The 22,794-nt window shown below is 37.3% G+C and overlaps 1 protein-coding gene and 1 non-coding gene across 3 annotated transcripts; one reads left to right on the top strand and one right to left on the bottom strand.

Annotated features, from left to right (window-relative positions):
• The first annotated feature begins 600 nt into the window (after positions 1-600).
• LOC128065997 (general transcription factor IIH subunit 2) lies at positions 601-22,588 on the top strand. Of its 2 annotated transcripts, XM_052659070.1 has the most exons (16): positions 601-619; positions 3,412-3,474; positions 4,109-4,186; positions 4,508-4,544; positions 4,764-4,850; positions 5,532-5,582; positions 5,859-5,913; positions 12,910-13,015; positions 14,460-14,550; positions 14,741-14,828; positions 15,182-15,289; positions 15,778-15,841; positions 17,989-18,092; positions 18,628-18,730; positions 20,976-21,015; positions 22,469-22,588. In XM_052659070.1, the coding sequence occupies exons 2-16, from the start codon at positions 3,419-3,421 to the stop codon at positions 22,586-22,588; spliced, it is 1,188 nt and encodes a 395-aa protein (XP_052515030.1). In that variant the 5' UTR covers positions 601-619; positions 3,412-3,418. The 2 variants fall into 2 exon arrangements, with proteins under 2 accessions (XP_052515030.1, XP_052515031.1); XM_052659071.1 differs by lacking the exons at positions 601-619; positions 4,508-4,544 and having other exon boundaries at positions 3,435-3,474.
• On the bottom strand, positions 6,580-6,686 carry LOC128066282 (U6 spliceosomal RNA). Its single transcript, XR_008201188.1, has one exon. It is a non-coding gene; the product is annotated as a U6 spliceosomal RNA (small nuclear RNA).
• Positions 22,589-22,794: the final 206 nt, after the last annotated feature.

Here is a 22,794-nt window from a genome sequence, read left to right as displayed (position 1 = left end):
CATGGACAGGAGCCTGGCGGTCTACAATCCATGGGGTCGAAAGAGTCGGACACGGCCGAGCGATAACACTTTCACTTTTCACTTTCCTCTTCCTTGCTTCATTTTTCTCTATGGCACGATCACCATTTGATACAGTATATTTTTCTTCACAATGTCATGAGGGCACGGATTTTTGTCAGTTTTTCACTGCTATTTTCTCAGTACTTAGAACTGTATCAGTCCCAAAGTAAGTGCTCAATAAGTATTTGTGGCTTTTAGCACGGGCAGCAGAGGAGTTCCGGAAAACCGCTGCACTGCAAGTTGGCTCAGCTGAGACTGCCGCTGTGGTCATCCAGGCCTCAGATCCTGTGTGGACATCTACCAGGCCTCCGAATTTCCAAGAGCGAACGGCCACCACCCTCCCCGCCTCTTCGTGAATAGCGGGAAGGGTGCAGGAGGTGCTTCCCGCACCCGAAGTCAGTACCAGGTTGCCGCGCCAGTGAGCGCCCGGCTCCAGCAAGCGCCACTCCCAGCAGTCGGAACGTTTGCGCGTCACTACCGCGCGCGGCGGAAGGACTTCGGCGGAGCACTTAGAGCGGATTGAGCAGAACTTCCGGCAGAACAGAGCTCGGCAGGACAGGTAAGTCAGTGGTAGAGGATTTCCCGGAGCCGCGGCGGAGAACCGCCGCCTAGGAAGCAAGGCAGCGTGAAGGGCCTTCGCAGCTGGGAGCGGAGGTTGAATGACCCCGAACCGCCTCATAGGGAAGAAGGTTGTGTGGGAGCGTGTGGAGGAGGAGGAGAATTTCCGTCTATGAAGCTGCACAGAAGCATCTATCTAGGGCAGCAGTTTGGAGAGTGACTCTCTTTCCCTAGGGCAGGACGCAAGTTTGGTACTTGTGGCCCTGGGTTTAGCTTGTGACCAGCCTCCATCTGTGTGGCCTCAATAGAGTTACCAACCTCTGAGCCTTGAGTTCCACACCTGAAAAGCAGGACTGTTATCACCCTTGCCTCTCTCAAAGCGCTTGGCAGGGTTAGGTGTGAGGGAAAGCTTCATAAATTGCGATGTTTGGTGCAAATCTCATTGTTTACATGTAACATTCTGAGCTCATGTGAAGGAATCACACCACCAGGCTTCTCCTGAGGGGAGTGTTTTTTCTGGAGTGGATTCCCGCGATATTTGTAAGAAGGTGGACAATTCAATCATAGGCAGTTGAAGATGCTGCTTAAGTGGTTACCAAGTACATCTTTCTCCAGGCGGCATAAATGCCTTCTCTATTAACTGCCTGCATTGTAAACATCCAGCTTCCCTTTGAACATCTGCAGTTATGAGGATCTTATTACCTCTGTCCTATCCCTGTAATTTCCCATTGCAGTCAGTTCGAATTAAGAGATTCTTGTATGCAGTGAGCCAGAGGTGTTCCTGATTGCAGCTTCTGCTCATTGATTCTCACGTTGTTTCTGAACTTTCAGGGAATTAAAAGTCATAAACTAAAAATAGTTTAAATATTGATGTGATGAACGGCAGTAACCACATCTTTAAGAATTTACGCTTTTGATTTTTTATATCCTCGATAAATACAAACACACCTCCATGGAAGATCAAAATGTTCAGTTTCGTCGCTGCATGCTGTGTTACTACACTCATCATTAAGCATATAAGGCACCAACATAAGTGTGTTGAGAAAGCACAGATGTCAAAATTAAGTCATTTCTTGTTATTTCAGTATACTACAGTGGAACACCTGATCTGAAACAATTGAATCCTCAGAAGTTTAGTAAACAATATCTGACTGTAGCAAGTGCCAAGAAAGCGGTGATGCCATAAAGGCAGTTTTCAATTTATCAATAGATTTAAATTCCAGAAGTTCATTTATAAAAGTCTACATTTATTTGGATTTTTAAGTGTATTTTTCTATAGAACAATGAATGAGTAGTGTGAAAATGAAAATGTTAGTCGCTCAGTCACGTCCAGCTCTTGGTGACCTCATGGACTGTAATCCACCAGGCAAGAGTACTGTAGTAGCTAATCATTTGCTTCTCTGTGGGATCTTCCCAACCAAGAGATTGAGCGTGGGTCTCCTACATTGCAAGCAGATTTTTTACCATCTGAGCCACCAGGGAAGGCCAGTGGAGAATGGGTTATTGTCCTTATCACAAAAATCTTTTCCCCTGCCAGTGATGGGATTTGTTTTGTCCTTAATGTCTTGGCACTTAGGATTCCTTTGATCCTTCATTTATGAAAGAAGGAAGTTGAAAGTGAGAATCTAAGATGGAGAGGGAGATTCCATTGGGGAGGGTGGAAGTGTGAATGTGATGGGGTGTTTATTACTTGGTTATGGTTAATAGAGCGGCTTCCTAGGTGGCTCAATGATAAAGAACCTGCCTGCCAATGCAAGAGGTGTGGGTTCTATCCCTTTGTGGGGAAGATCCTCTGGAGAAGGAAATAGCAATCCAATCCAGTATTCTTGCCTGGGAAATCTCATGGACAGAGAAGCCTGGCGGGCTATAGTCCATGGGAATGCAGATTCCAATGTGACTTAGAGTATAAACAGCAACAAATGGTTAATGGATGCCTCCCAACACCAATTTTGTCCCTGATTATTAAAAAAAATACACATTCATATTGAAAATATGAAAATACAGAGAAGAATAAACAAAAACCCAATCATCCTTAATCCTAACATCCACTCAAAACCCTTTGTCCTATTTGTTGAATTACTAAATAGTTCTGTTTTCTTTTAATAGTTGGGATTATAGTATAGGTTTGCCATTGTATTGTTTTAAAAAATTATCCTGGCTGTCCAGTGGTTTCTGCCTTTCAATACAGGGGGTGCGGGTTTGATTCCTGGTAGTATAACTAAGGTCCCATGTGCCATGGGGAGTGACCAAAAAATTTAAAATAGATTTTTTAAAAATTACGAGCCATAAACATTTATCATTTATGAATAAAGTAAGTTTTATTAAAGAAGCTTGATTATGAAAAAATTCACAGAGACACAAAGATGGAGAGGCAGTAAATGAATCACCATGTATCTATCACTCAGTGATAAGCAGCAGCAGTTGTAGCTCGTGTTGTTTCGTCTATACCTGTAGCCACTTCTCATAATTCTGTGGTTCTGTCCTGTGACACATCTTAAATGCATTATTATTTTTTATTAATTGTAAAGAGAAGCTTATTTATACTGGTGCCAAATTTGAGCATAAATATTCACATTCTTTCTTGGGGATATGAAAAAGTTCCATGAGGATTTGCACTCAACTACAATTATTGAATAAATTGCAAAGAATAATATGACTTTGCAGGCCAAGTTTTCTTTTTTTTACTTTGTATGTTTATTTCCCTCTCTTTACTTTTCAAATTTAATTATATACATCTGGTGATTATCATCTTTAATAAATTCACAGTCTAATGACTTTTTTACAATATGTAAGGAACAAAATGGATGAAGAGCCTGAAAGAACTAAGCGATGGGAAGGAGGCTATGAAAGAACATGGTAAGTAGGGCATTATTACTCTCTCTTCCCTTTTAGACGTTGTTTTAGTTGTTTTTTTTTTCCCCAACAACACTTTTGAAGTATATTTTACACATGTTAAAATTCATCTGTTTCTTATGTATAATTCAGTGATTTTTAGAAATCTTCAGGGCTGTGCAAACATCAACATAAACCAGTTTTAGAACATTTTTACCATTCCAATAATATCCCTCATGTCCATATACAATTAATTCCATTTCCACCTCTAGTCCTAGGCAACCATTAATCTAGGTACTTTCTCTCTTTTTAGATTTGCCCTTTCTGGACATTTCCTGTAAATGTAATCATATACTATGTGGTCAGTTTTGTCCGACTTCTTTAACTGAACATGCTGTTTAAGTTCATCCATATTGTAGCATGTATAAGTAATTCATTCCTTTCTATTGCTGAATGGTATTCTGTTATATGTTTATGTCATATTTTCATTCATCCTTTCTCCATTTGATGGACATTTAGATTATTTATAATTTTTGCCAGTTAGGAATAATATAGCTGTGAATATTCAGGTACAGATCTTTGTGTGGACATATTTTCATTTCTCTTGGGTTAATAAAATTTTAGCTTATGTTTTCAAACAATTAAATATTTCCTATAGGGAAATTCTTAAAGAAGATGAATCAGGATCACTTAAAGCTACAATTGAAGACATTCTCTTCAAAGCGAAGAGAAAAAGGTATGTAACCTTTGTGTGTGTAACAGAGGTAAAATTCCTTTAAGGGTTTTTGTCCACCTCTGCCCACTCCTCAGTACTTCATTTGAGCTGTGTTTCAGAGAACCTGACTTAACAGCCTTTTAAATACAGGGGGTAGACCCAGCAACCTAGAGCCTTATCAGGGAAATTCATCTTCAGTGTTTATCTCAAATGCACATAATTATATGCATCCCATAAGTTAATAATTTACTTCCCTAGAAAAGTGCAGTTTAGTTGAAAAGTTGTAATGATCTTTCAGGTAGTATACGATATTTCCTTAAAACCTTTGCATAATTTTAACAGGGTATTTGAGCACCATGGACAAGTTCGACTTGGAATGGTATGATGTTATTCTTTTTCCCTTTACTGGTACAGAACTAGTTTGAGTTACACAAACATTCTGGCTCAAATAGAATAAACCTTTTAAAGGAATATATTAAAAATATACATGTAGAATATATAAATGCTAAGTGCCATTTTTACTTGTTGGTCAAAAATGCATTTGAAAATTGTTCTTATTTATGTGTTTTGTTTATTTGGGGGATTTTATTTTTGGTAGATGCGCCATCTATATGTGGTAGTAGATGGATCGAGAACAATGGAAGACCAAGATTTAAAGCCAAATAGACTGACATGTACATTAAAGGTATACTAAAATAATTCTGATTTGTATTACATGTGAGGAAGGCTGCTGAATTCCAAAAGAAATGTTTTTAAAGAATGCAGGCTTTTTTTTTTTTTTTTTTTTTGAGGTAATGCAAACTATAGCTAAGTAGAAGTGCTACTCTGGGTTACTTACCAAAATCGTATACCAAAAGCACTAACTATTTATGCTCTTAACTTCCACTCCATGTTAGGATCTTGCTTCGTCAGTTATTCCTTTTCTTCACTGAATCTTCATTCTCCTTTGACTTACTTGAAGTAATCTCCTCAGCTTATAAATGCATTCAGATTATTCCTAACTGGTTCAAACTCCTCTTCAGTTTTGCTCATTTTCCTGTTTGTCTTTTTTGGATCTTTTTCTTGTTTAGATTGTTTCTGTCTTACGTGTCCGAATGGTTCCATGTTTTAAGGCTGAGCTTACACCTGTCTCATCACTTACCATTTCAAATTCAATTTTATTTACTATTTTAATTTTTATATTTATTTAATATTTTTAAATGTATTATTTTATTTATTAATATCTTTACTACTTAACATTTTTTAAAAAATTTGTAAGCTTAAAAATCATAAGAAAAATTTCTTGATAAATAGATTTCACAAAACCTGTTCTCTGTGTTGCTATTTTGCTGTTACCTAGTTTTTTCTTTTTGTTTTCTTTAAACAGTTGCTGGAATACTTCGTAGAGGAATATTTTGATCAAAATCCTATTAGTCAGGTATGTAGATAAGTGATATAATTCAGAATTAGCATCCTGATATTATTGCCAAATATAATGTGTTTTTTAAAACATTGGGCATATATTCTATCACTTAAGTGATTCAGATTATGTACAAGTTACTGTGACACTTGCAATGAAAAGCAAGATAACTCTAGAAGTTAGTTTTTCACATGTTACTTATTCCATCTTTAACTAGTCATTTATTTTAGTTACGTACATTCTTATCAAGAAGAAGTAATTTAAATTAATAATCATTTTTGTTTTTATTTTGAGATTGGAATAATTGTAACAAAGAGTAAAAGAGCTGAAAAACTGACTGAACTCTCAGGTATGCATAAAATTACCTTTTTTGCACTCAAGGACTTTGCTTTATTTATCTAACCTTGTAACCCTGTTCATGAGGTTGCCTAATAAGCAAAATGAAACCTTCCTGCAGGCTGTCTAGGTAAAACTCTTTTATTTTTATTTATTTTTTTTTAAATTTATTTATTTATATATATATTTTTAATTTTAAAATCTTTAATTCTTACATGTGTTCCCAAACATGAACCCCCCTCCCACCTCCCTCCCCATAACATCTCTCTGGGTCATCCCCATGCACCAGCCCCAAGCATGCTGTATCCTGCGTCAGACATAGACTGGCGATTCAATTCTTACATGATAGTATACATGATAGAATGCCATTCTCCCAAATCATCCCACCCTCTCCCTCTCCCTCTGAGTCCAAAAGTCTGTTATACACAGCTGTGTCTTTTTTCCTGTCTTGCATACAGGGTCATCATTGCCATCTTTCTAAATTCCATATATATGTGTTAGTATACTGTATTGGTGTTTTTCTTTTTGGCTTACTTCACTCTGTATAATCGGCTCCACTTTCATCCATCTCATCAGAACTGAATCAAATGAATTCTTTTTAACGGCTGAGTAATACTCCATTGTGTATATGTACCACAGCTTTCTTATCCATTCATCTGCTGATGGACATCTAGGTTGTAAAAATATGGAACGCTTCACGAATTTGCGTGTCATCCTTGCGCAGGGGACATGCTAATCTTCTCTGTATCCTTCCAATTTTAGTATATGTGCTGCCGAAGCGAGCACTAGGTAAAACTCTTTAAAAAAACTTCTATTAAACTCTCTGTCTCTAAAATGGCCTGTTTTTTTTTTTTTTTTTTTCATTTTAGTTCCCCGACCAGGGATCAAACTTGTGCCCCCTGCAGTGGAAATGCAGTCTTAATTACTGGACCATCAGGGAGGTCCCTAAAATGAGCTGTATTAAATTGAGTTCTGCACAGTGATGAATAGTATTATAATGGATTAAATGTTTATTCAATCATGAAAGTATTAGGATAAAATTATTGTAACCATTCACAAGAGCCGCTTAATTTTTTTTTTTTTAATTATTTCTTTATTTATTTTTGGCTCTGCAGGGTCTCCATTGCTGTGCACAGGCTTTCTCTAGTTATGGTGAGCAGGGGCTACTTTCTAGTTGCAGTGTTGGGCTTCTCATTGCAGTGGCTTTTCTTGTTGTGGAACAAGGGCCCCAGGGCACGAGGGCTTCAGTAGTTGTGGCACACACGGCTTAGTTGCCTGGAGGCATGTGGGATCTTTCCAGGCCAGGATGGAACCCTTGTCCCCTGTATGGCAAGCCAGACTCAACCACTGGACCACCAGGGAAGTCCCTAAGTAAGATGTCTGTCAAGTCTACATGACCCTTCTAGTTTGTAGTCTCAGCACAAGCTCCAAAGAGGGTTCTTATTGACCCTGATTAAGATCTACCCATCCATGAGCAGTGAAGTGGCTAAGGGAATGAAGTATTTTGTTGGTAGGCCTGGATTACATGTCTCTGCTTGAAGTACGATAGAAGTGGGATAAGTTCCACCTGCACCATGTCGTCTAAACTGGATTATTATATAGTGAGGGAAGGATGGTTCCCCTAAGAAAAGGATGTAGGGCCAACCCTCCCGCATGTTCCCTCCCCCTAGTTAATAATAGTATTCTGTGGGTGCCTGGCAGGTAACATGTACAGAGAGGAAAAATCCTCTGGAGATTCTTATAGGCCTCTTGAGAATACCCTTTTCCCCTGAACAGAATTACTGATATAAACCACACTGAGAGTAATGTAAATATACTTTATTCCTATACTCATAACACAATAGGAGATTAAATTTTTTTTTGTATGGTGTGATAGAAAGAAAAGTGGATAGAGAGCCATATGATCAAGGTTTGACTACTGGTCCTGCCATTGGGTAGGCATATGTCTTTCAGCAAATCATTTAACTTGTTAGATTTCTTTCTCAGTTATGAAATGAAGGATCTGGACTTAGGTACTTTTCATTTCTAAAATTTATGATTCTAAAAATAAATACTTGCAATATGTAGCTGACCCTTGAACAAGTTGAGCATTAGGAGTGCTGACCCTCTGTATAGTTGAAAATCTGCTTATAACTTTATAGTTGGTCCTCTGTTTCCTTGATTCCACATCTGAGAATTCAACCATCTGCACATCATGTAGTACTGTAGTATGTACTAAGTGAAAAAAATCTGCATAGAAGTAGATTATATAGTTCAAACACTTACTGTTCAAGGGTCCACAGTATATTAACTGTGGCAAATAGTTAATATTTTAAAACTTACTCGAGTAAATAACACCAAGAAGTTCCAAATGAATGAATGGGCAAAAAATACATAATTCATACCAGAATAAAAAGGAATTAAACAACTGTTAAAAAAGAAAATTTAAACAAACTAGTATTCAAAACACTAGTTTTGAATCCAAGTCTCTGCCCTGACCAGTAATGCTGAAGAAGCTGAAGTTCAACGGTTTTATGAAGACCTATAAGACCTTCTAGAACTAACACCCAGAAAAGATGTATTTTCATTATGGGGGACTGGAATGCAAAAGTAGGAAGTCAAGAAACACCGGGAGTAACAGGCAAATTTGGCCTTGGAGTATAGAATGAAGCAGGGCAAAGGCTAATAGAATTTTGCCAAGAGAACACACTGGTCATAGCAAACACCCTCTTCCAACAACACAAGAGAAGCCTCTACACATGGACATCACCAGATGGTCAACACCGAAATCAGATTGATTCTGTTCTTTGCAGCCAAAGATGGAGAAGCTCTGTACAGTCAGCAAAAAACAAGACCAGGAGCTGACTGTGGCTCAGACCATGAACTCCTTATTGCCAAATTCAGACTTAAATAAAAAGAAGTAGGTAAAACCACTAGACCATTCAGGTAGAACCTAAATCAAATTCCTTATGATTATACAGTGGAAGTGACAAATAGATTTAAGGTACTAGATCTGATAGACAGAGTGCCTGATAATCTATGGATGGAGGTTCGTGACATTGTACAGGAGACAGGGATCAAGACGATCCCCAAGAAGAAGAAATGCCAAAAAGCAAAATGGCTGTCTGAGGAGGCTTTACAAATAGCTGTGTATAGAAGAGAAGCGAAAGGCAAAGGAGAAAAGGAAAGATATACCCATTTGAATGCAGAGTTCCAAAGAATAGCAGGAGAGATAAGAAAGCCTTTCCTCAGCAATCAATGCAAAGAAATAGAGGAAAACAATAGAATGGGAAAGATTATTTTCAAGAAATCTTCAAGAAAATTGGGAGAAGGCAGTGGCAACCTACTCCAGTACTTTTGCCTGGAAAATCCCATGGACGGAGGAGCCTGGTAGGCTACAGTCCATGGGGTCGCTAGGAGTCGGATGACTGAGCGACTTCACTTTCACTTTTCACTTTCATGTATTGGAGAAGGAAATGGCAACCTATTCCAGTATTCTTGCCTGAAGAATCCCAGGGATGGGGGACCCTGGTGGGCTGCTGTCTATGGGGTCACACAGAGTTGGACATAATACCATTTCTGTCCTTTACTGAGCCCATCTTTGCATGAAATTTTCCCTTGGTATCTCTAATTTTCTTGCTGCTGCTGCTGCTAAGTCACTTCAGTTCAGTTCACTTCAGTCGCTCAGTCATGTCCAAATCTTTGTGACCCCGTGAATCGCAGCACACCAGACCTCGCTGTCCATCACCAACTTCCGGAGTTCACTCAACTGGAATTCCATCACCCCCACTAGCTTTGTTCGTAGTGATGGTTCCTACAGCCCACTTGACTTCGCATTCCAGGATGCCTGGCTCTAAGTGAGTGATCACACCATCGTGATTATCTGGGTCCTGAAGATCTTTTTTGTACAGATCTTCTGTGTATTCTTGGCACCTCTTCTTAATATCTTCTGCTTCTGTTAGGTCCATACCATTTCTGTCCTTTACTGAGCCCATCTTTGCATGAAATTTTCCCTTGGTATCTCTGATTTTCTTGCTGCTGCTGCTGCTGCTAAGTCACTTCAGTTCAGTTCACTTCAGTCGCTCAGTCGTGTCTGACTCTTTGCGACCCCATGAATCGCAGCACGCCAGGCCTCCCTGTCCATCACCCACTCCCGGAGTTCACTCAGATTCACGTCCATCGAGTCAGTGATGCCATCCAGCCATCTCATACTCTGTCGTCCCCTTCTCCTCCTGCCCCCAATCCCTCCCAGCATCAGAGTCTTTCCCAATGAGTCAACTCTTCGCATGAGGTGGCCAAAGTATTGGAGTTTCAGCCTCAGCATCAGTCCTTCCAAAGAACACTCTAGTAAAGTAATGCTGAAAATTCTCCACGCCAGGCTTCAACAATATGTGAACCGTGAACTTCAGCATGTTCAAGCTGGTTTTAGAAAAGGCAGAGGAACCAGAGATCAAATATCTAACATTCACTGGATCATCGAAAAAGCAAGAGAGTTCTAGAAAAATATCTATTTCTGCTTTATTGACTATGCCAAAGCCTTTGACTGTGTGAATCACAATAAACTGTGGAAAATTCTGAAAAAGATAGGAATACCTGACCACCTGACCTACCTTTTGAGAAATCTGTATGCAGATCAAGAAGCAGCAGTTAGAACTGGACATGGAACAACAGACTGGTTCCAAATAGGAAAAGGAGTACTTCAAGGCTGTATATTGTCACCCTGCTTATTTAACTTCTGTGCAGAGTATATCATGAGAAATGCTGGGCTGGATGAAGCACAAGCTGGAATCAAGATTGCCAGGAAAAATATCAATAACCTCAGATATGCAGATGATACCACCCTATGGCAGAAAATGAAGAAGAACTAAAGAGCCTCTGGATGAAAGTGAAAGAGGAGAATGAAAAAGTTGGCTTAAAGCTCAGCATTGAGAAAACTAAGATCATGGCATCCGGTCCCATCACTTCATGGCAAATAGATGGGGAAACAGTGGAAACAATGACAGACTTTATTTTGGGCGGCCCCAAAATCACTGCAGATGATGACTACAGCCATGAAATTAAAAGATGCTTGTTCCTTAGAAGAAAAGTTATGACCAACCTAGACAGCATATTAAAAAGCAGAGACATTACTTTGCCAACGAAGATCCATCTAGTCAAGGGTATGATTTTTCTAGTAGTCATGTATGGATGGAGATTTGGACTATAAAGAAAGCTGAGCAGTGAAGAATTGATGCTTTTGAACTGTGGTTTTGGAAAAGACTTTTGAGAGTCCTTTGGACTGCCAGGAGATCCAGCCAGTCCATCCTAAAGGAAATCAGTCCTGAATATCCATTGGAAGGACTGATGCTGAAGCTGAAACTCCAATACTTTGGCCACCTGATCCAAAGAGCTGACTCACTGGAAAAGACCCTGATGCTGGGAAAGATTGAAGGTGGAGGCGAAGGGGACGACAGAGGATGAGATGGCTGGATGGCATCACCGACTCAATGAACATGAATTTGAGTAAACTCTGGGAGTTGGTGATGGACAGGGAGGCCTGGTGTGCTTCTGTCCATGGGGTTGCAGAGTTGGACATGACTGAACAACTGAACTGAGTATTCCAAAAAAAGGGCACACTCAACAACATTTTCCATGTTTTAAATGAGCACAATGAAGTTTCAAAAGCAATATATGGCATGTTGAACCATGGAGAAACTGATACTTTTAGTGCTGATAGTCTGGTTAATTTGTTCAAGATTTTCTGGAAAAGAGCCATAAAAATGTTCCATAAGAGAATTACCTGGCGATCCTGTTGTTCGGATCCTGCACTCTGGCTGCCAAGGGCCTAGGTTCAGTTCCTGGTCAGTCTCTGACCAGGTTTTTGTCCCTGACCAGGAACTGATGGCTCAAGCCTTGAGGCACAGCCAGAGGGAAAAAAAAAATGTTCCTTGGAGTAAGCTTAGTAAATGTTATGAAAGAAGGAAAAATGTCCCTCTACAAATATTCTATTTGCAACAGTATGTGTAATAGTGACAAGTTGAAACTAATTTAAATGTTCAGTGGTATGAAGATAATTTGCTGTATGATAAACTCAATGATTTTGTTATCATTAAGTAGTATGAAAGCAGTGATGAAATAGGAGGAAAGGTCTGAAGAATACCATATTTTATTGAATCTCAGACTTTATTGTTAGTAAGATACCTTTATTTTATGAGCCCTCAAGAAGGAAACACTGGCAATTAACCTTTGGCACAGTGTCAAATGACATGTGAATTGTTCATACAAGTTTCTTGGTGGTTTGACAGGTCTCAGTTTTTGGCGTTTTCTCTTCCCTTCATTTATATTACTTAGCATGAATTAGACAGTCTTTTCCGAGGTTATTTCAATAACAACACAACACAGTTTTGTCTCTTTGTGGAGATCCTCCATTCTTAGGTCTTAGAAAGTGGTGGTTTTCTCCCCCTGAAGAAGAACATGGAAGTGTAAGCATTCTTCCATCAATGAGTTTTTGCTTCCACTAATAACAAATTTGCGCCTTAGTGTTCTGTTCCATGCCTTTCTACATAAAAATATAACCTTTTGTATAAACTTAAAAAAAAAAAAACCACTTTAAATAGAAGTTAATGTGAACAGCACAAACAGTGCACGTGTTGCAGCTGGAGCAGCAACATAGCAACAGTGTTCACATGAGCAGGCAGTGGCAGCTGCGTCACTGACTGCCAGTGCTTGGAAGACACATCATGATTTCAGAGACGTTAAATGTGAACGTATGTTAGTATTAAAAATGATGGAATAGGAAATATGAGGAGTAAAAAGTTTTGCATTCTAGATTAATATTAAAATATGTTGCTAATAGACAAAAAGATTATTTGTATTTGGTTTTTTCAACATGAGTGAGACTTTATAACATTTCTCTTAAAAGTGCATCTTGCTAAAACTAAATCAAAGGGATTCTGTTTAACATCATAAATATGTAAATTTGGGAGAAAGGTAGATTTCCATAGTGTATATATACATTTGTATTAAAAGAGATTTTCCTCTTATATTTTAGGAAACCCACGGAAACATATAACATCTTTGAAGAAAGCTGTAGATATGACTTGCCATGGAGAACCATCTCTTTATAACTCCTTAAGCATGGCTATGCAGACTCTAAAGTTGGTATTTTACACTTATTGTTTACAATTTATTTCAACATGTTTTGAATGAGTTAAGTTGAAATTATAATGTTAATATGCATCTCCATAAACCTAACTATAATGAAATTGTGATTAAGAGAAATGTGTAACATTATAGTATATAGTATGATGTTGGTTAATAATTTTGATTTTATATTTTAGTTGCTGAGGTATATCCTTAAAGATTTTGGAAAAATAAAATTAAAGCTGTAGCAATATTACTAGTGCAAAAGAAATACCATAAAATTTTTTTTATTGGAAATTGATTATATATGGAAATTAATGTGGTGTAATAACTGAGTTTGTTGTATACTGGTTTTTATTAACTTACTTTGTAATACATCTGTAAATTAATAATAGCACTTTTCTAGCAGTTTTAACTATGTAGAATATAGCTAAAACCCCCAAAATTCAGTATAGTTAAAGCTTATATATTTTATCCTTAGATAGTCTGTCCTGACTCAGACTTTTATACCTTTAAATAATACACTTTTTTCAGTTTTGAAGTAGTTGAGGAGGTAACACACACAGTGAAGGTAGATACAATAGCAATATCCACAGTGAAAACTGAGCCTAACAATGAAAATTAAGCAGGAAAGCTATAAATAATTGATAACACTGCATCAAAAAGCATAGCTATCTCTATTTAGTGTGGAGGAGAGCAGTTCATCATACCTTAAAATCCTGTAAGCCATCATTTAATTAAATGGTGGTAGTGCTCAGTCATGTCCAACTCTTTGCAACTCCGTAGACTGTAGCCCACCAGGCTCCTCTATCCATGGAATAGTCCAGGCAAGAATATGGAGAGGGTTATTTCCTGCTCCAGGGATCTTCCCAACCCAGGGATTGAACCTGTGTCTCTTGAATCTCCTGCATGGTAGGTAAATTCTTTACCAATGTGCCACCTAAATGGTACACAGTCATTAATGTTTATGAGTATTATGACAGTCACCATGAGGTTAAATTGTAGTGCTTAAAAAAAAGTATGTTACTATTTTCAGGCCACACATACGCGCTTTAACATTGATTCATATGGTATTGTCATACTTTCCAACGTACACCTTAAACTTTGTATGAAACAAACCTATTAGAATGTAACCTGCATGATGTCAGGAACCTCATTGACCTTGTTTATCACTTTATCCTTAGAACTTGAAAGAGTGTTCATAAATATTTATTGAATGAATAAATGAATCTGAATTATTTTTGTGTGTAGCTAATTTTAGAAAAACTGGTGTTAAGGTTTTTAGAGTACTCTCCACTCATTCCTTTGTAATGCTGAAACAGATGGGGTTGTTCTGTAGTCAAAGTGTGTAAACCATGTGTACTTATTTTTTGTATGTGTACTAACTAGTCTTAAGTTTTTTTTAACTAATGTAATTTATTATACCTAATTGGAGTGGGTTTTTTTCTTCTTTTTTAGACACATGCCCGGACATACAAGTAGAGAAGTCCTAATCATCTTTAGCAGCCTCACAACCTGTGATCCCTCTAACATCTATGATTTAATTAAGGTAGAACCAATAATTTCTTCATAATTAAAACCAGTTACAGCTCTAAAGAGAATTCTTCAGAGTTCTCTAAATTTATTACTAGAATTCTCCAAGTTTATTACTAGTTTTCAGAACATTCTATTTATCAAGCATATTAATTATTCATTTTTTTCTTCCCTCAAAACTCTCCATTTACTTGGATTTTACGAAGACCCTAAAGGCGGCTAAAATCAGAGTGTCTATTATTGGATTGTCTGCAGAGGTTCGAGTATGCACTGCACTTGCTCGTGAAACTGGTGGTATATATCTAGAATCAATATTTACTCATAATCACTATGTAAAAAGTAACAATTTATTAGAATACTTTTATTGGTTATTTTAAGCTGCTAAATTTAAATTAGTTTGTGTACCAAAGTCCAAAATGTGGGTAGTCATATTAAATGTATCACCAGTTCTATAACCTATCATCTCAAAATGCAAGAAAGTTTTAGTAGCTATGTCAAATTTTTTGAAAAGTGATCATTTAACATAAACATTCATTTTGAAAATAACGTTTTTAGATGGTAAACGTTTACAGAATTATAGAGAAATTACAGATCATTCTTATGTCTGGAAAGCTCATGTTTCTTTTCTTTTTCTCTTGTCTTGCTAGGCACGTACCATGTTATTTTAGATGAAAGCCATTACAAAGAATTGTTAACACATCATGTTAGTCCTCCTCCTGCTAGCTCAAATTCTGAATGCTCACTTATTCGAATGGGTAAGTGTTTATTTTGTGTTATTTAATTACATTAATTAAAAATATATATGAAAAATAAACTACATAGGTTAGGGCATTCCAGATTTTAAACGTAGAAGTATGTTCTTATATAGAGTGAAAGTAGACTGTAATGGACTCCTCTGTTGTTCAGAAAGTATTTCAAAATTACATTTTCTTTTAAAAATGTAGTATGTGTTATGTATTCAGTGTTGTTAAGTTAGAAAATATGTATATGAAACTTTAGAATCTGAGACCATATGTATGGACCTATGGTCCTCCACTTACCCGTTTTCCTCCACTATTAATTTTTCTTCTAACCAGAAATTGCTGTCAGTTTGACCATGCTCTAATAAATGTACAAAAGACAGGAAAGAGAACTTTTGCACAACTTTGTGAGCTTTCTGGTAGGAACATTTTTAGGTTTCTGTTACTAGAATTTTTCTATTTCCTTGGGGGAGAAAAAGTAATATATATTTTCTTCCATAAAGGATTTCCTCAGCATACCATTGCTTCTCTGTCTGACCAAGATGCAAAACCCTCTTTCAGCATGGCGTAAGTAAAAACCTTAAAACTGTTTATGATAATGTTTTTACATTGTTAATTCCTTCCTGTGAGTTATGAATTAAAAAGACAGGCTTGAAATGTAATGACTTTTGTAGACAGTTACTTTCTGTGTAGCTGTAAAAAGGAGAGAGAACTATATATACTCCTGTAATATTACTAGCTAAAACAGCAAGGTAGAGAAAAGTCTGTAGTATGCTATCGATCATCTAGCAAACTGTGTAAAATTCTTAAAGAGATGGGAATACCAGATCACCTGACCTGCCTCCTGAGAAATCTGTATTCAGGTCAAGAAGCAACAGTTAGAACTGGACATGAAACAACAGATTGGTTCAAAATTGAAAACGAAGTATGTCAAGGCTGTATATTGTCATCCTGCTTATTTAATTTATATGCAGAGTACATCATGCGAAATGCTAGACTGGATGAATCGCAAGCTGGAATCAAGATTTCTGGGAGAAATATCAGCCACCTCGAATCATTAGCTGAGTGTCGATGTGTACATTCCTATCAGGACACTCCTGGAGGCCAGAGAAAGAAGCACTGGAGTGGAGCAGCAGAACAATCCCTAGAGCTCACGTGGGCAGGGAATGGCTCATTCCTACCAGTCAGTGTGGAAAGGCCTCTTAATGTCACAGGCACTGAATGGAGTCCACAGTAATGAAACCAAATTTACCCTAGACTAGCAGCTGTTCTGGACAGCCAGCAAACTTAAAAGCAAGTTTTGTCATCAAACTGTTTGCTTAAGTATATTTTGGAAAAAAAGCACAACATATTTAAATCAATACCCCCCCAAAAAAAATCCATCACCAAAAGCAGAGCAAAATTCACAGTATCTGGCTGCCAATCAAAAATGACCAGTCATGCCTCATAGACTTAGAGAATGAACTCATGGTTGTCAGGGGAACGGATGGGGAGAAGAGATAGAAAGTTTGGGATCAACGTGTACACACTGCTATATTTAAAATGGATAACCTACAAGGACCTACTATATAGCGCACAGGGGAGTCTGCTCAGTGTTATGTGGCAGCCTGGATGGGAAGGGAGTTTAGGGGAAAATGGATATATGTGTAGGTATGGCTGAGTCTCTTGGCTGTCCAGTTGAATCTATCACAACATTGTTAATCAACTATGATATAAAATAAAAAGTTAAAAAAAAAATTTACCAGTCATACAAAGAAGTAGGAAGGTGTGACCCATAACAAGAAGAAAAATCATAGAATGGAAACATATCCAGAAATAACACAGTTGATAGAACTAGTAGGTAAGGTGTTAAAATTATTATAAATGTATTTTATGTGCTCAGAAAAATTAAGGAGTACATGAATTTGATAAGAGATAGGGAGGATAGAATAAAGACCCCAATCACATTTCTAGAGATGAACAATACAGTGTCTTAGGTGAAAAATACACTGGATTAGGATTAACAGCAGTGAAGTGAAGGGAAGTGAAAGTTGCTCAGTCGTGCCCAACTCTTTGCTACCCCACGGACTGTACAGTCCATGAAATTCTCCAGGCCGGAATACTGGAGTGGATAGCCTTTCTCTTCTCCAGGGGATCTTCCCAACCCAGGGATTGAACTCAGGGCTCCCACATTTTCAGGCAGATTCTTTACCAGCTGAGCCACAAAGATTAATGGCAGATTAGTCGTGGCACCCCACTCCAGTACTCTTGCCTGGAAAATCCCATGGATGGAGGAGCCTGGTAGGCTGCAGTCCATGGGGTCGAGGAGAGTAGGACACGACTGAGTGACTTCACTTTCACTTTTCACTTTCATGCATTGGAGAAGGAAATGGCAACCCACTCTGGTGTTCTTGCCTGGAGAATCCCAGGGACAGGGGAGCCTGGTGGTCTGTGGTCTATGGGGTCGCACAGAGTCGGACACGACTGAAGTGACTTAGCAGCAGCAGCAGCAGCAGCAGTCGCTAAAGAAGAAGAGTGAATTCAAAGACATTAATAGAAGCTATTCAAAACAAAGCACAGGGAAAAAAAGACAAACGTGAACAGAGCATAAGTAAGCTATGAAATAACTTACAAGTTTTAAAGTTACAGTGGTGTCCCTTCTTTTGCTGCAACTGCTCACATCTTTGTGTATCACTTTTTAAAAGGTAATGCTCCTCTCCCCTGCCCCCCAACAGGCATCTGGATAGCAACACTGAGCCAGGACTTACATTAGGAGGTTATTTCTGCCCACAATGTCGGGCAAAGTACTGTGAGCTTCCTGTTGAATGTAAAATCTGTGGTAAGAAACCAACTGTTGATTATCTAGTAAATTAATCTTGGGTAACTATATTGCTGTTAAATATAAATATTAACCTCTGCTTATCTTTCTGGATTTGATCTGTTAAAGGAGATATAGGCTACTTTTTTCATTGTGTGCCTAGTACTTGGCATTCTGGATGGTTCCTGATTCTCTTTCCAGAAAAACTATGTTCTTTAAAGGCAGTGCCATAGATCTAGTCGATGTTTTTGCAGCTCTTCATGAAATAAATACATATGAGGAGAATGAAGAATTAAAATAATAGATTTGTAAAATTTTATTTCATTTACAAGTAAGCAAATGGGCCAAGAGAGATCACATACTTAGTGACAGAGCTAAGGAGATTCCATCTTGGAGTCTCCTTTTATGGCCACTGATAAACTAAGAAAGGAATAATTGCAATCCTAGAAAAAAACAAACTTGAAAATATTTAGCCTAAGTTATATCATTTGACATTTCAGCCATCATCTTTGTGAGGTTTCGGTTATTAAATATGTCTTTCTGCTTTGTATGTTAGGTCTTACTTTGGTGTCTGCTCCCCACTTAGCACGGTCTTACCATCATTTATTTCCTTTGGATGCTTTTCAAGAAATTCCCCTAGAAGAACATAATGGAGAAAGGTATATGAGTTTTGACTGATTTATACCTGTTTCAAGTGGTAAAGTTATGTTCAAATATGTTGTTATTAACACTATATAAAAAAGTGTCATTCACTTGGGCAAGATTATTGCTACTATAGAAAATGAGATGCAGAATGCCTTGTTTATGACTAAAATGATTCATTGAACAGATCTGGATCTCCCGAAATCTTTCCCTGACCCCAACTATATGTCGCAGGAGTGGTGGTGTTTTGGTAAATCAGCTCTCCAAAAAGAAACAAAAAGCCCTGACTTGTAGCATTTGTTGATTTCTATCGTATAAAACTGGAAGATTTATCCAGGAAGCCTAATATCAAAATAATGTAAGAAATAAAGAAAAGATATAAGATGGGAAAGAAATGTTCAAGGACATTTTCTACTGTTGAAGGAGAGAGTTTTCTGGCTTGAAAGGATCTGTCAAGTACTTGACATGTTGAAGGCAAACAGACTTGCGCTAACATGTATCACTGTGAAATTTCAGAGTACACTGCAGCAAAACATTAGCCCTAAATATTTCTATAGAAGGAGAATGGGGTCACATGACCTGGAATTAAAATTGTTTGCCTTCTGGGACTTCACTGATGGTCTTGCAGTTAAGACTCCACGCTTCCACTGAGTGGGGTGCAGGATTGATCTCTGGTCAGGGAACTAAGATCCCACATGCTGTGTGGTTCAGCCTAAAAAAAAAAAAATTGTTTGACATCTCGTGAGCAACACTGGATGCTGACACGGAGCAATTTCCTTCAAAATTTGGAGTGAAAATTATTGCCAACTAAATTGTATACCCAGCCAAGCTATTGTTTAAATATAGGTAGACTAGGGACTTCCTTGGCAGTCCAGTGGGTAACACTACAGGCTTCCAGTGCAGGGAGCATGGGTGCGATCTCTGGTCAGGGAACTAAGTTCCTACATGCTGCATGGTGCGGCCAAAATATATGTAAACAGGTAGAATAAAGGTATTTTCAGATTTGTAAGGTCTCAAAACGAGACTTTCTTGGGAAGCTGTGGAAGAGATGATTCAAAGGAACTGAGAATGAGAATGAATGAAAGAGAATAGGAATATTTATCTAATTCAAAAGTGGCTAAAGCAAACTTGTAAGATGAAGTCCCAGAATGACACTTATTTGTCAGATACAGAGAACAGTCAGTCCAGTTTGGAAAACGTCAGAATGCTCCAGGAGAGATGTCACCAGAAGGTGGAAACTATAGAATTCTCGATGTAGCTGAACATAACAGTAGGGTATTTAGGTTTCTCAGGGAACGGTTGGGGCTGAGTTAGTGGTAATTAGACAACTAAGCTTACGAGTAACATAGTTATTAACTCCAGGAAAAAATGTACTTTACAGAGAGGAAAAGTTGTATGGCATGGCTCAGCTGAATACGTCTATACAGTGATGATAAACTAAATATTTAAATATTGTTTCATCTGGAATGATTTAGCTACATAGAAAGAGTTGAGAATGGGATTTGTTATGTGTGTACTGTATTGTAATGGTTCAAGATGGTTGAAAGAGAAATAAAATCTCATCTTCCATAGTGGAAAGTTCATAGTCAATGCCTATGAAAAGACCAAGAGTTGTGAGCATAGGTAACTGTCAAACAGTTAAAATTTTTGAAAGGATTTACTCTGTAAATGAAGTTGGGGGTGGGTAGGGAGGGAACTGCTCTTCTGGACTTATTTCAGCTGTCTGCTGTCTTTGGGAAAGTTGAAAAATAGTCATGAAAATTGTTTTCTCTAGAATCACAGTTGAGAAAGCATACTCATTTAACCTTGATGTAAATAAAATTAGTTTAAGGAAAATTTTAAGCTATCAGATAACCTTGGGTTATAGTGTGGAATTTTCTTAAATTACTGGTATTCTTAATTATTTCTCCTAAAAATCATGCCTAAAGATAATTACAGTTGACCCTTGAGTAACATGGATTTGAAATGCAAGGGTCCACTTACATGCAGTTTTTTTCCATAAATACATACTACAGTATTACGTGTTCCATAGCTGGTTGAATCCTCTAATGTGAAACTGAAGATATGGAGGGTCAGAGGGCCAGAGAGCCAACTGTAAAGTTACACTCAGATTTTTAACCTTGGGGGTTGACAGCCCTAAACTGCCTGTTGTTCAAGGGCCAACTGTACTTACTAATTAGAGAATTCTTGTTATTGAGATTTTCCTGAGCTATTTTAATGAGTAAATTCTTAACAAAATGATTCTTAAACTTTCTTTTTCAGGTTTTGTTATGCCTGTCAGGGGGAATTGAAAGACCAACATGTAAGTTCATGTGCTTTGTGAATATTAAGTATTGTACAATAAATATTGAGGAAATGGTATTATAAGTTTTCAATAGATTGTTGAAGACCAAGCTCAAATCAGGTTATTCCTCAGAAGTATAACAGTAGGTGGAGATTAAATGGGAGCTATTACAAACAGTTGTTTTACTTTGTCTTCACTTTGCAAGCTAAACTGCATTTAGTTTGGGAGTACTGAAAGTTTTTTCCTTTTTTTTTTTTAACTTTAGGCTCTCATTTTTTACTTTATTTTACTTTAGGCTCTCATAACTCATTTTGAAGTTACCATTTATGGTGGCCTCAGATCTTAAGGATATTCTCCCCATTGAGGATCTGAGAAAATATTTTTTAAAATGTTAACGGGGCCAGTTTGAACATATCAACTTATATAAAGTTGCAAATAAGATAGGTCACTGTTTAGTTTTCATTTAGTTACATGTCCATATTTAAAACTATACTTTATAAACTATATAAAACACTAGTAGAAAGGATTGCTTGTTTTATTTTACTCTCAGCATTTCATAAAACAATTTTATTTGGAATTCTCTGGTGATCTGGTGGTTGGTAATCAGTGCTCTCATTGCCGTGGCCCATCTTCAGTCCCCGGTCAGGCGACTGAGATTCCCATAAGCTGTGAGGCATGGCCAAAAGAAAACCGGTTAAAAAAAACAATTTTATGAAGCTTTGCATGCCTCTTTGACATCATTAGCTACATCCTCACTAAAATCACTGTTTGACTCATTTGATAGTTTTTAAGAATACAGCATCATTACTTCTGTGCTGTTTGATGCTGTGAGATTTGATGGTTTTTTAATCTGTGTATGATGTTGCCCTGGAAATTTCACCCCAAGGCACTAGTATTTTATATATAATATTGATAGAATATTCTTCTTCTTTTTTCTTCTTATTATTTTATTTTAGTATTTATTATATAAATATGACAATAATAAAAAAAATTTATATATTTTATATATATGTCTTTTGCCTTATTCTTTAGTGGTTTAATTAAAAGATTAATATAATTTTAATTCCCTAGGTATAACAAATTTTTGTTAAAACTTTTGTGCTTCTCTTTCTAATTGAATCACTCCAGTAACCTATCGAAGAATTCAAAACTAGTAGTAATTTCAAGCTCATGTGTCTTCCCCAAATAATTATTTAAAATGAAGTAATCGAGAGTATTCTATAATTCAAGGGACTTTAAGGACTCAGAAACAAAATTATTCCCTCATTTCTAAGGAATAATTTTTTGGAAAGAATTAATTTCCATAGATTTGAGAATATATAGTACATTGGAAGTAATAAAGCAGGTAGGTGAGTGGGGAAAAAGTGATGGGTGTATGAAAGAGCAAAGCAGCTTGCAAGTCTTCTAGCTATGCTGTACTTAACTTTTGGAAACTTCTTTTTAAATTCAGCTTTTCTTCTTTTTATTGCAGGTCTATGTTTGCAGTGTGTGCCAGAATGTGTTCTGTGTGGACTGTGATGTTTTTGTTCATGACTCTCTTCATTGTTGTCCTGGCTGTATTCATAAGATTCCAGTTCCTTCGGGTATTTGATTCCAGCATGTAATATACATTGAATGAGTCAAAAAGAAATTTGCAACTGTAAATAAAATGATTCTTTAGTAGAAACTCCAGTTAAAATATCAAGAACAGTTTGAAAGGAAAATCTGGTTTCAGAAACCTGTTGCTTTAAAGCGTCCTCTATAATGATTGGTTAAGTTTTCACTTAATGGAGTCTATCTAATACCACCATTTTGGTG

Source organism: Budorcas taxicolor, chromosome 20, assembly GCF_023091745.1.
Source record: "Budorcas taxicolor isolate Tak-1 chromosome 20, Takin1.1, whole genome shotgun sequence".
Lineage (NCBI taxonomy): Eukaryota > Metazoa > Chordata > Mammalia > Artiodactyla > Bovidae > Budorcas > Budorcas taxicolor.
Note: the sequence above shows the minus strand (reverse complement) of the source record. Positions and strands in the feature narration are given on the sequence as shown.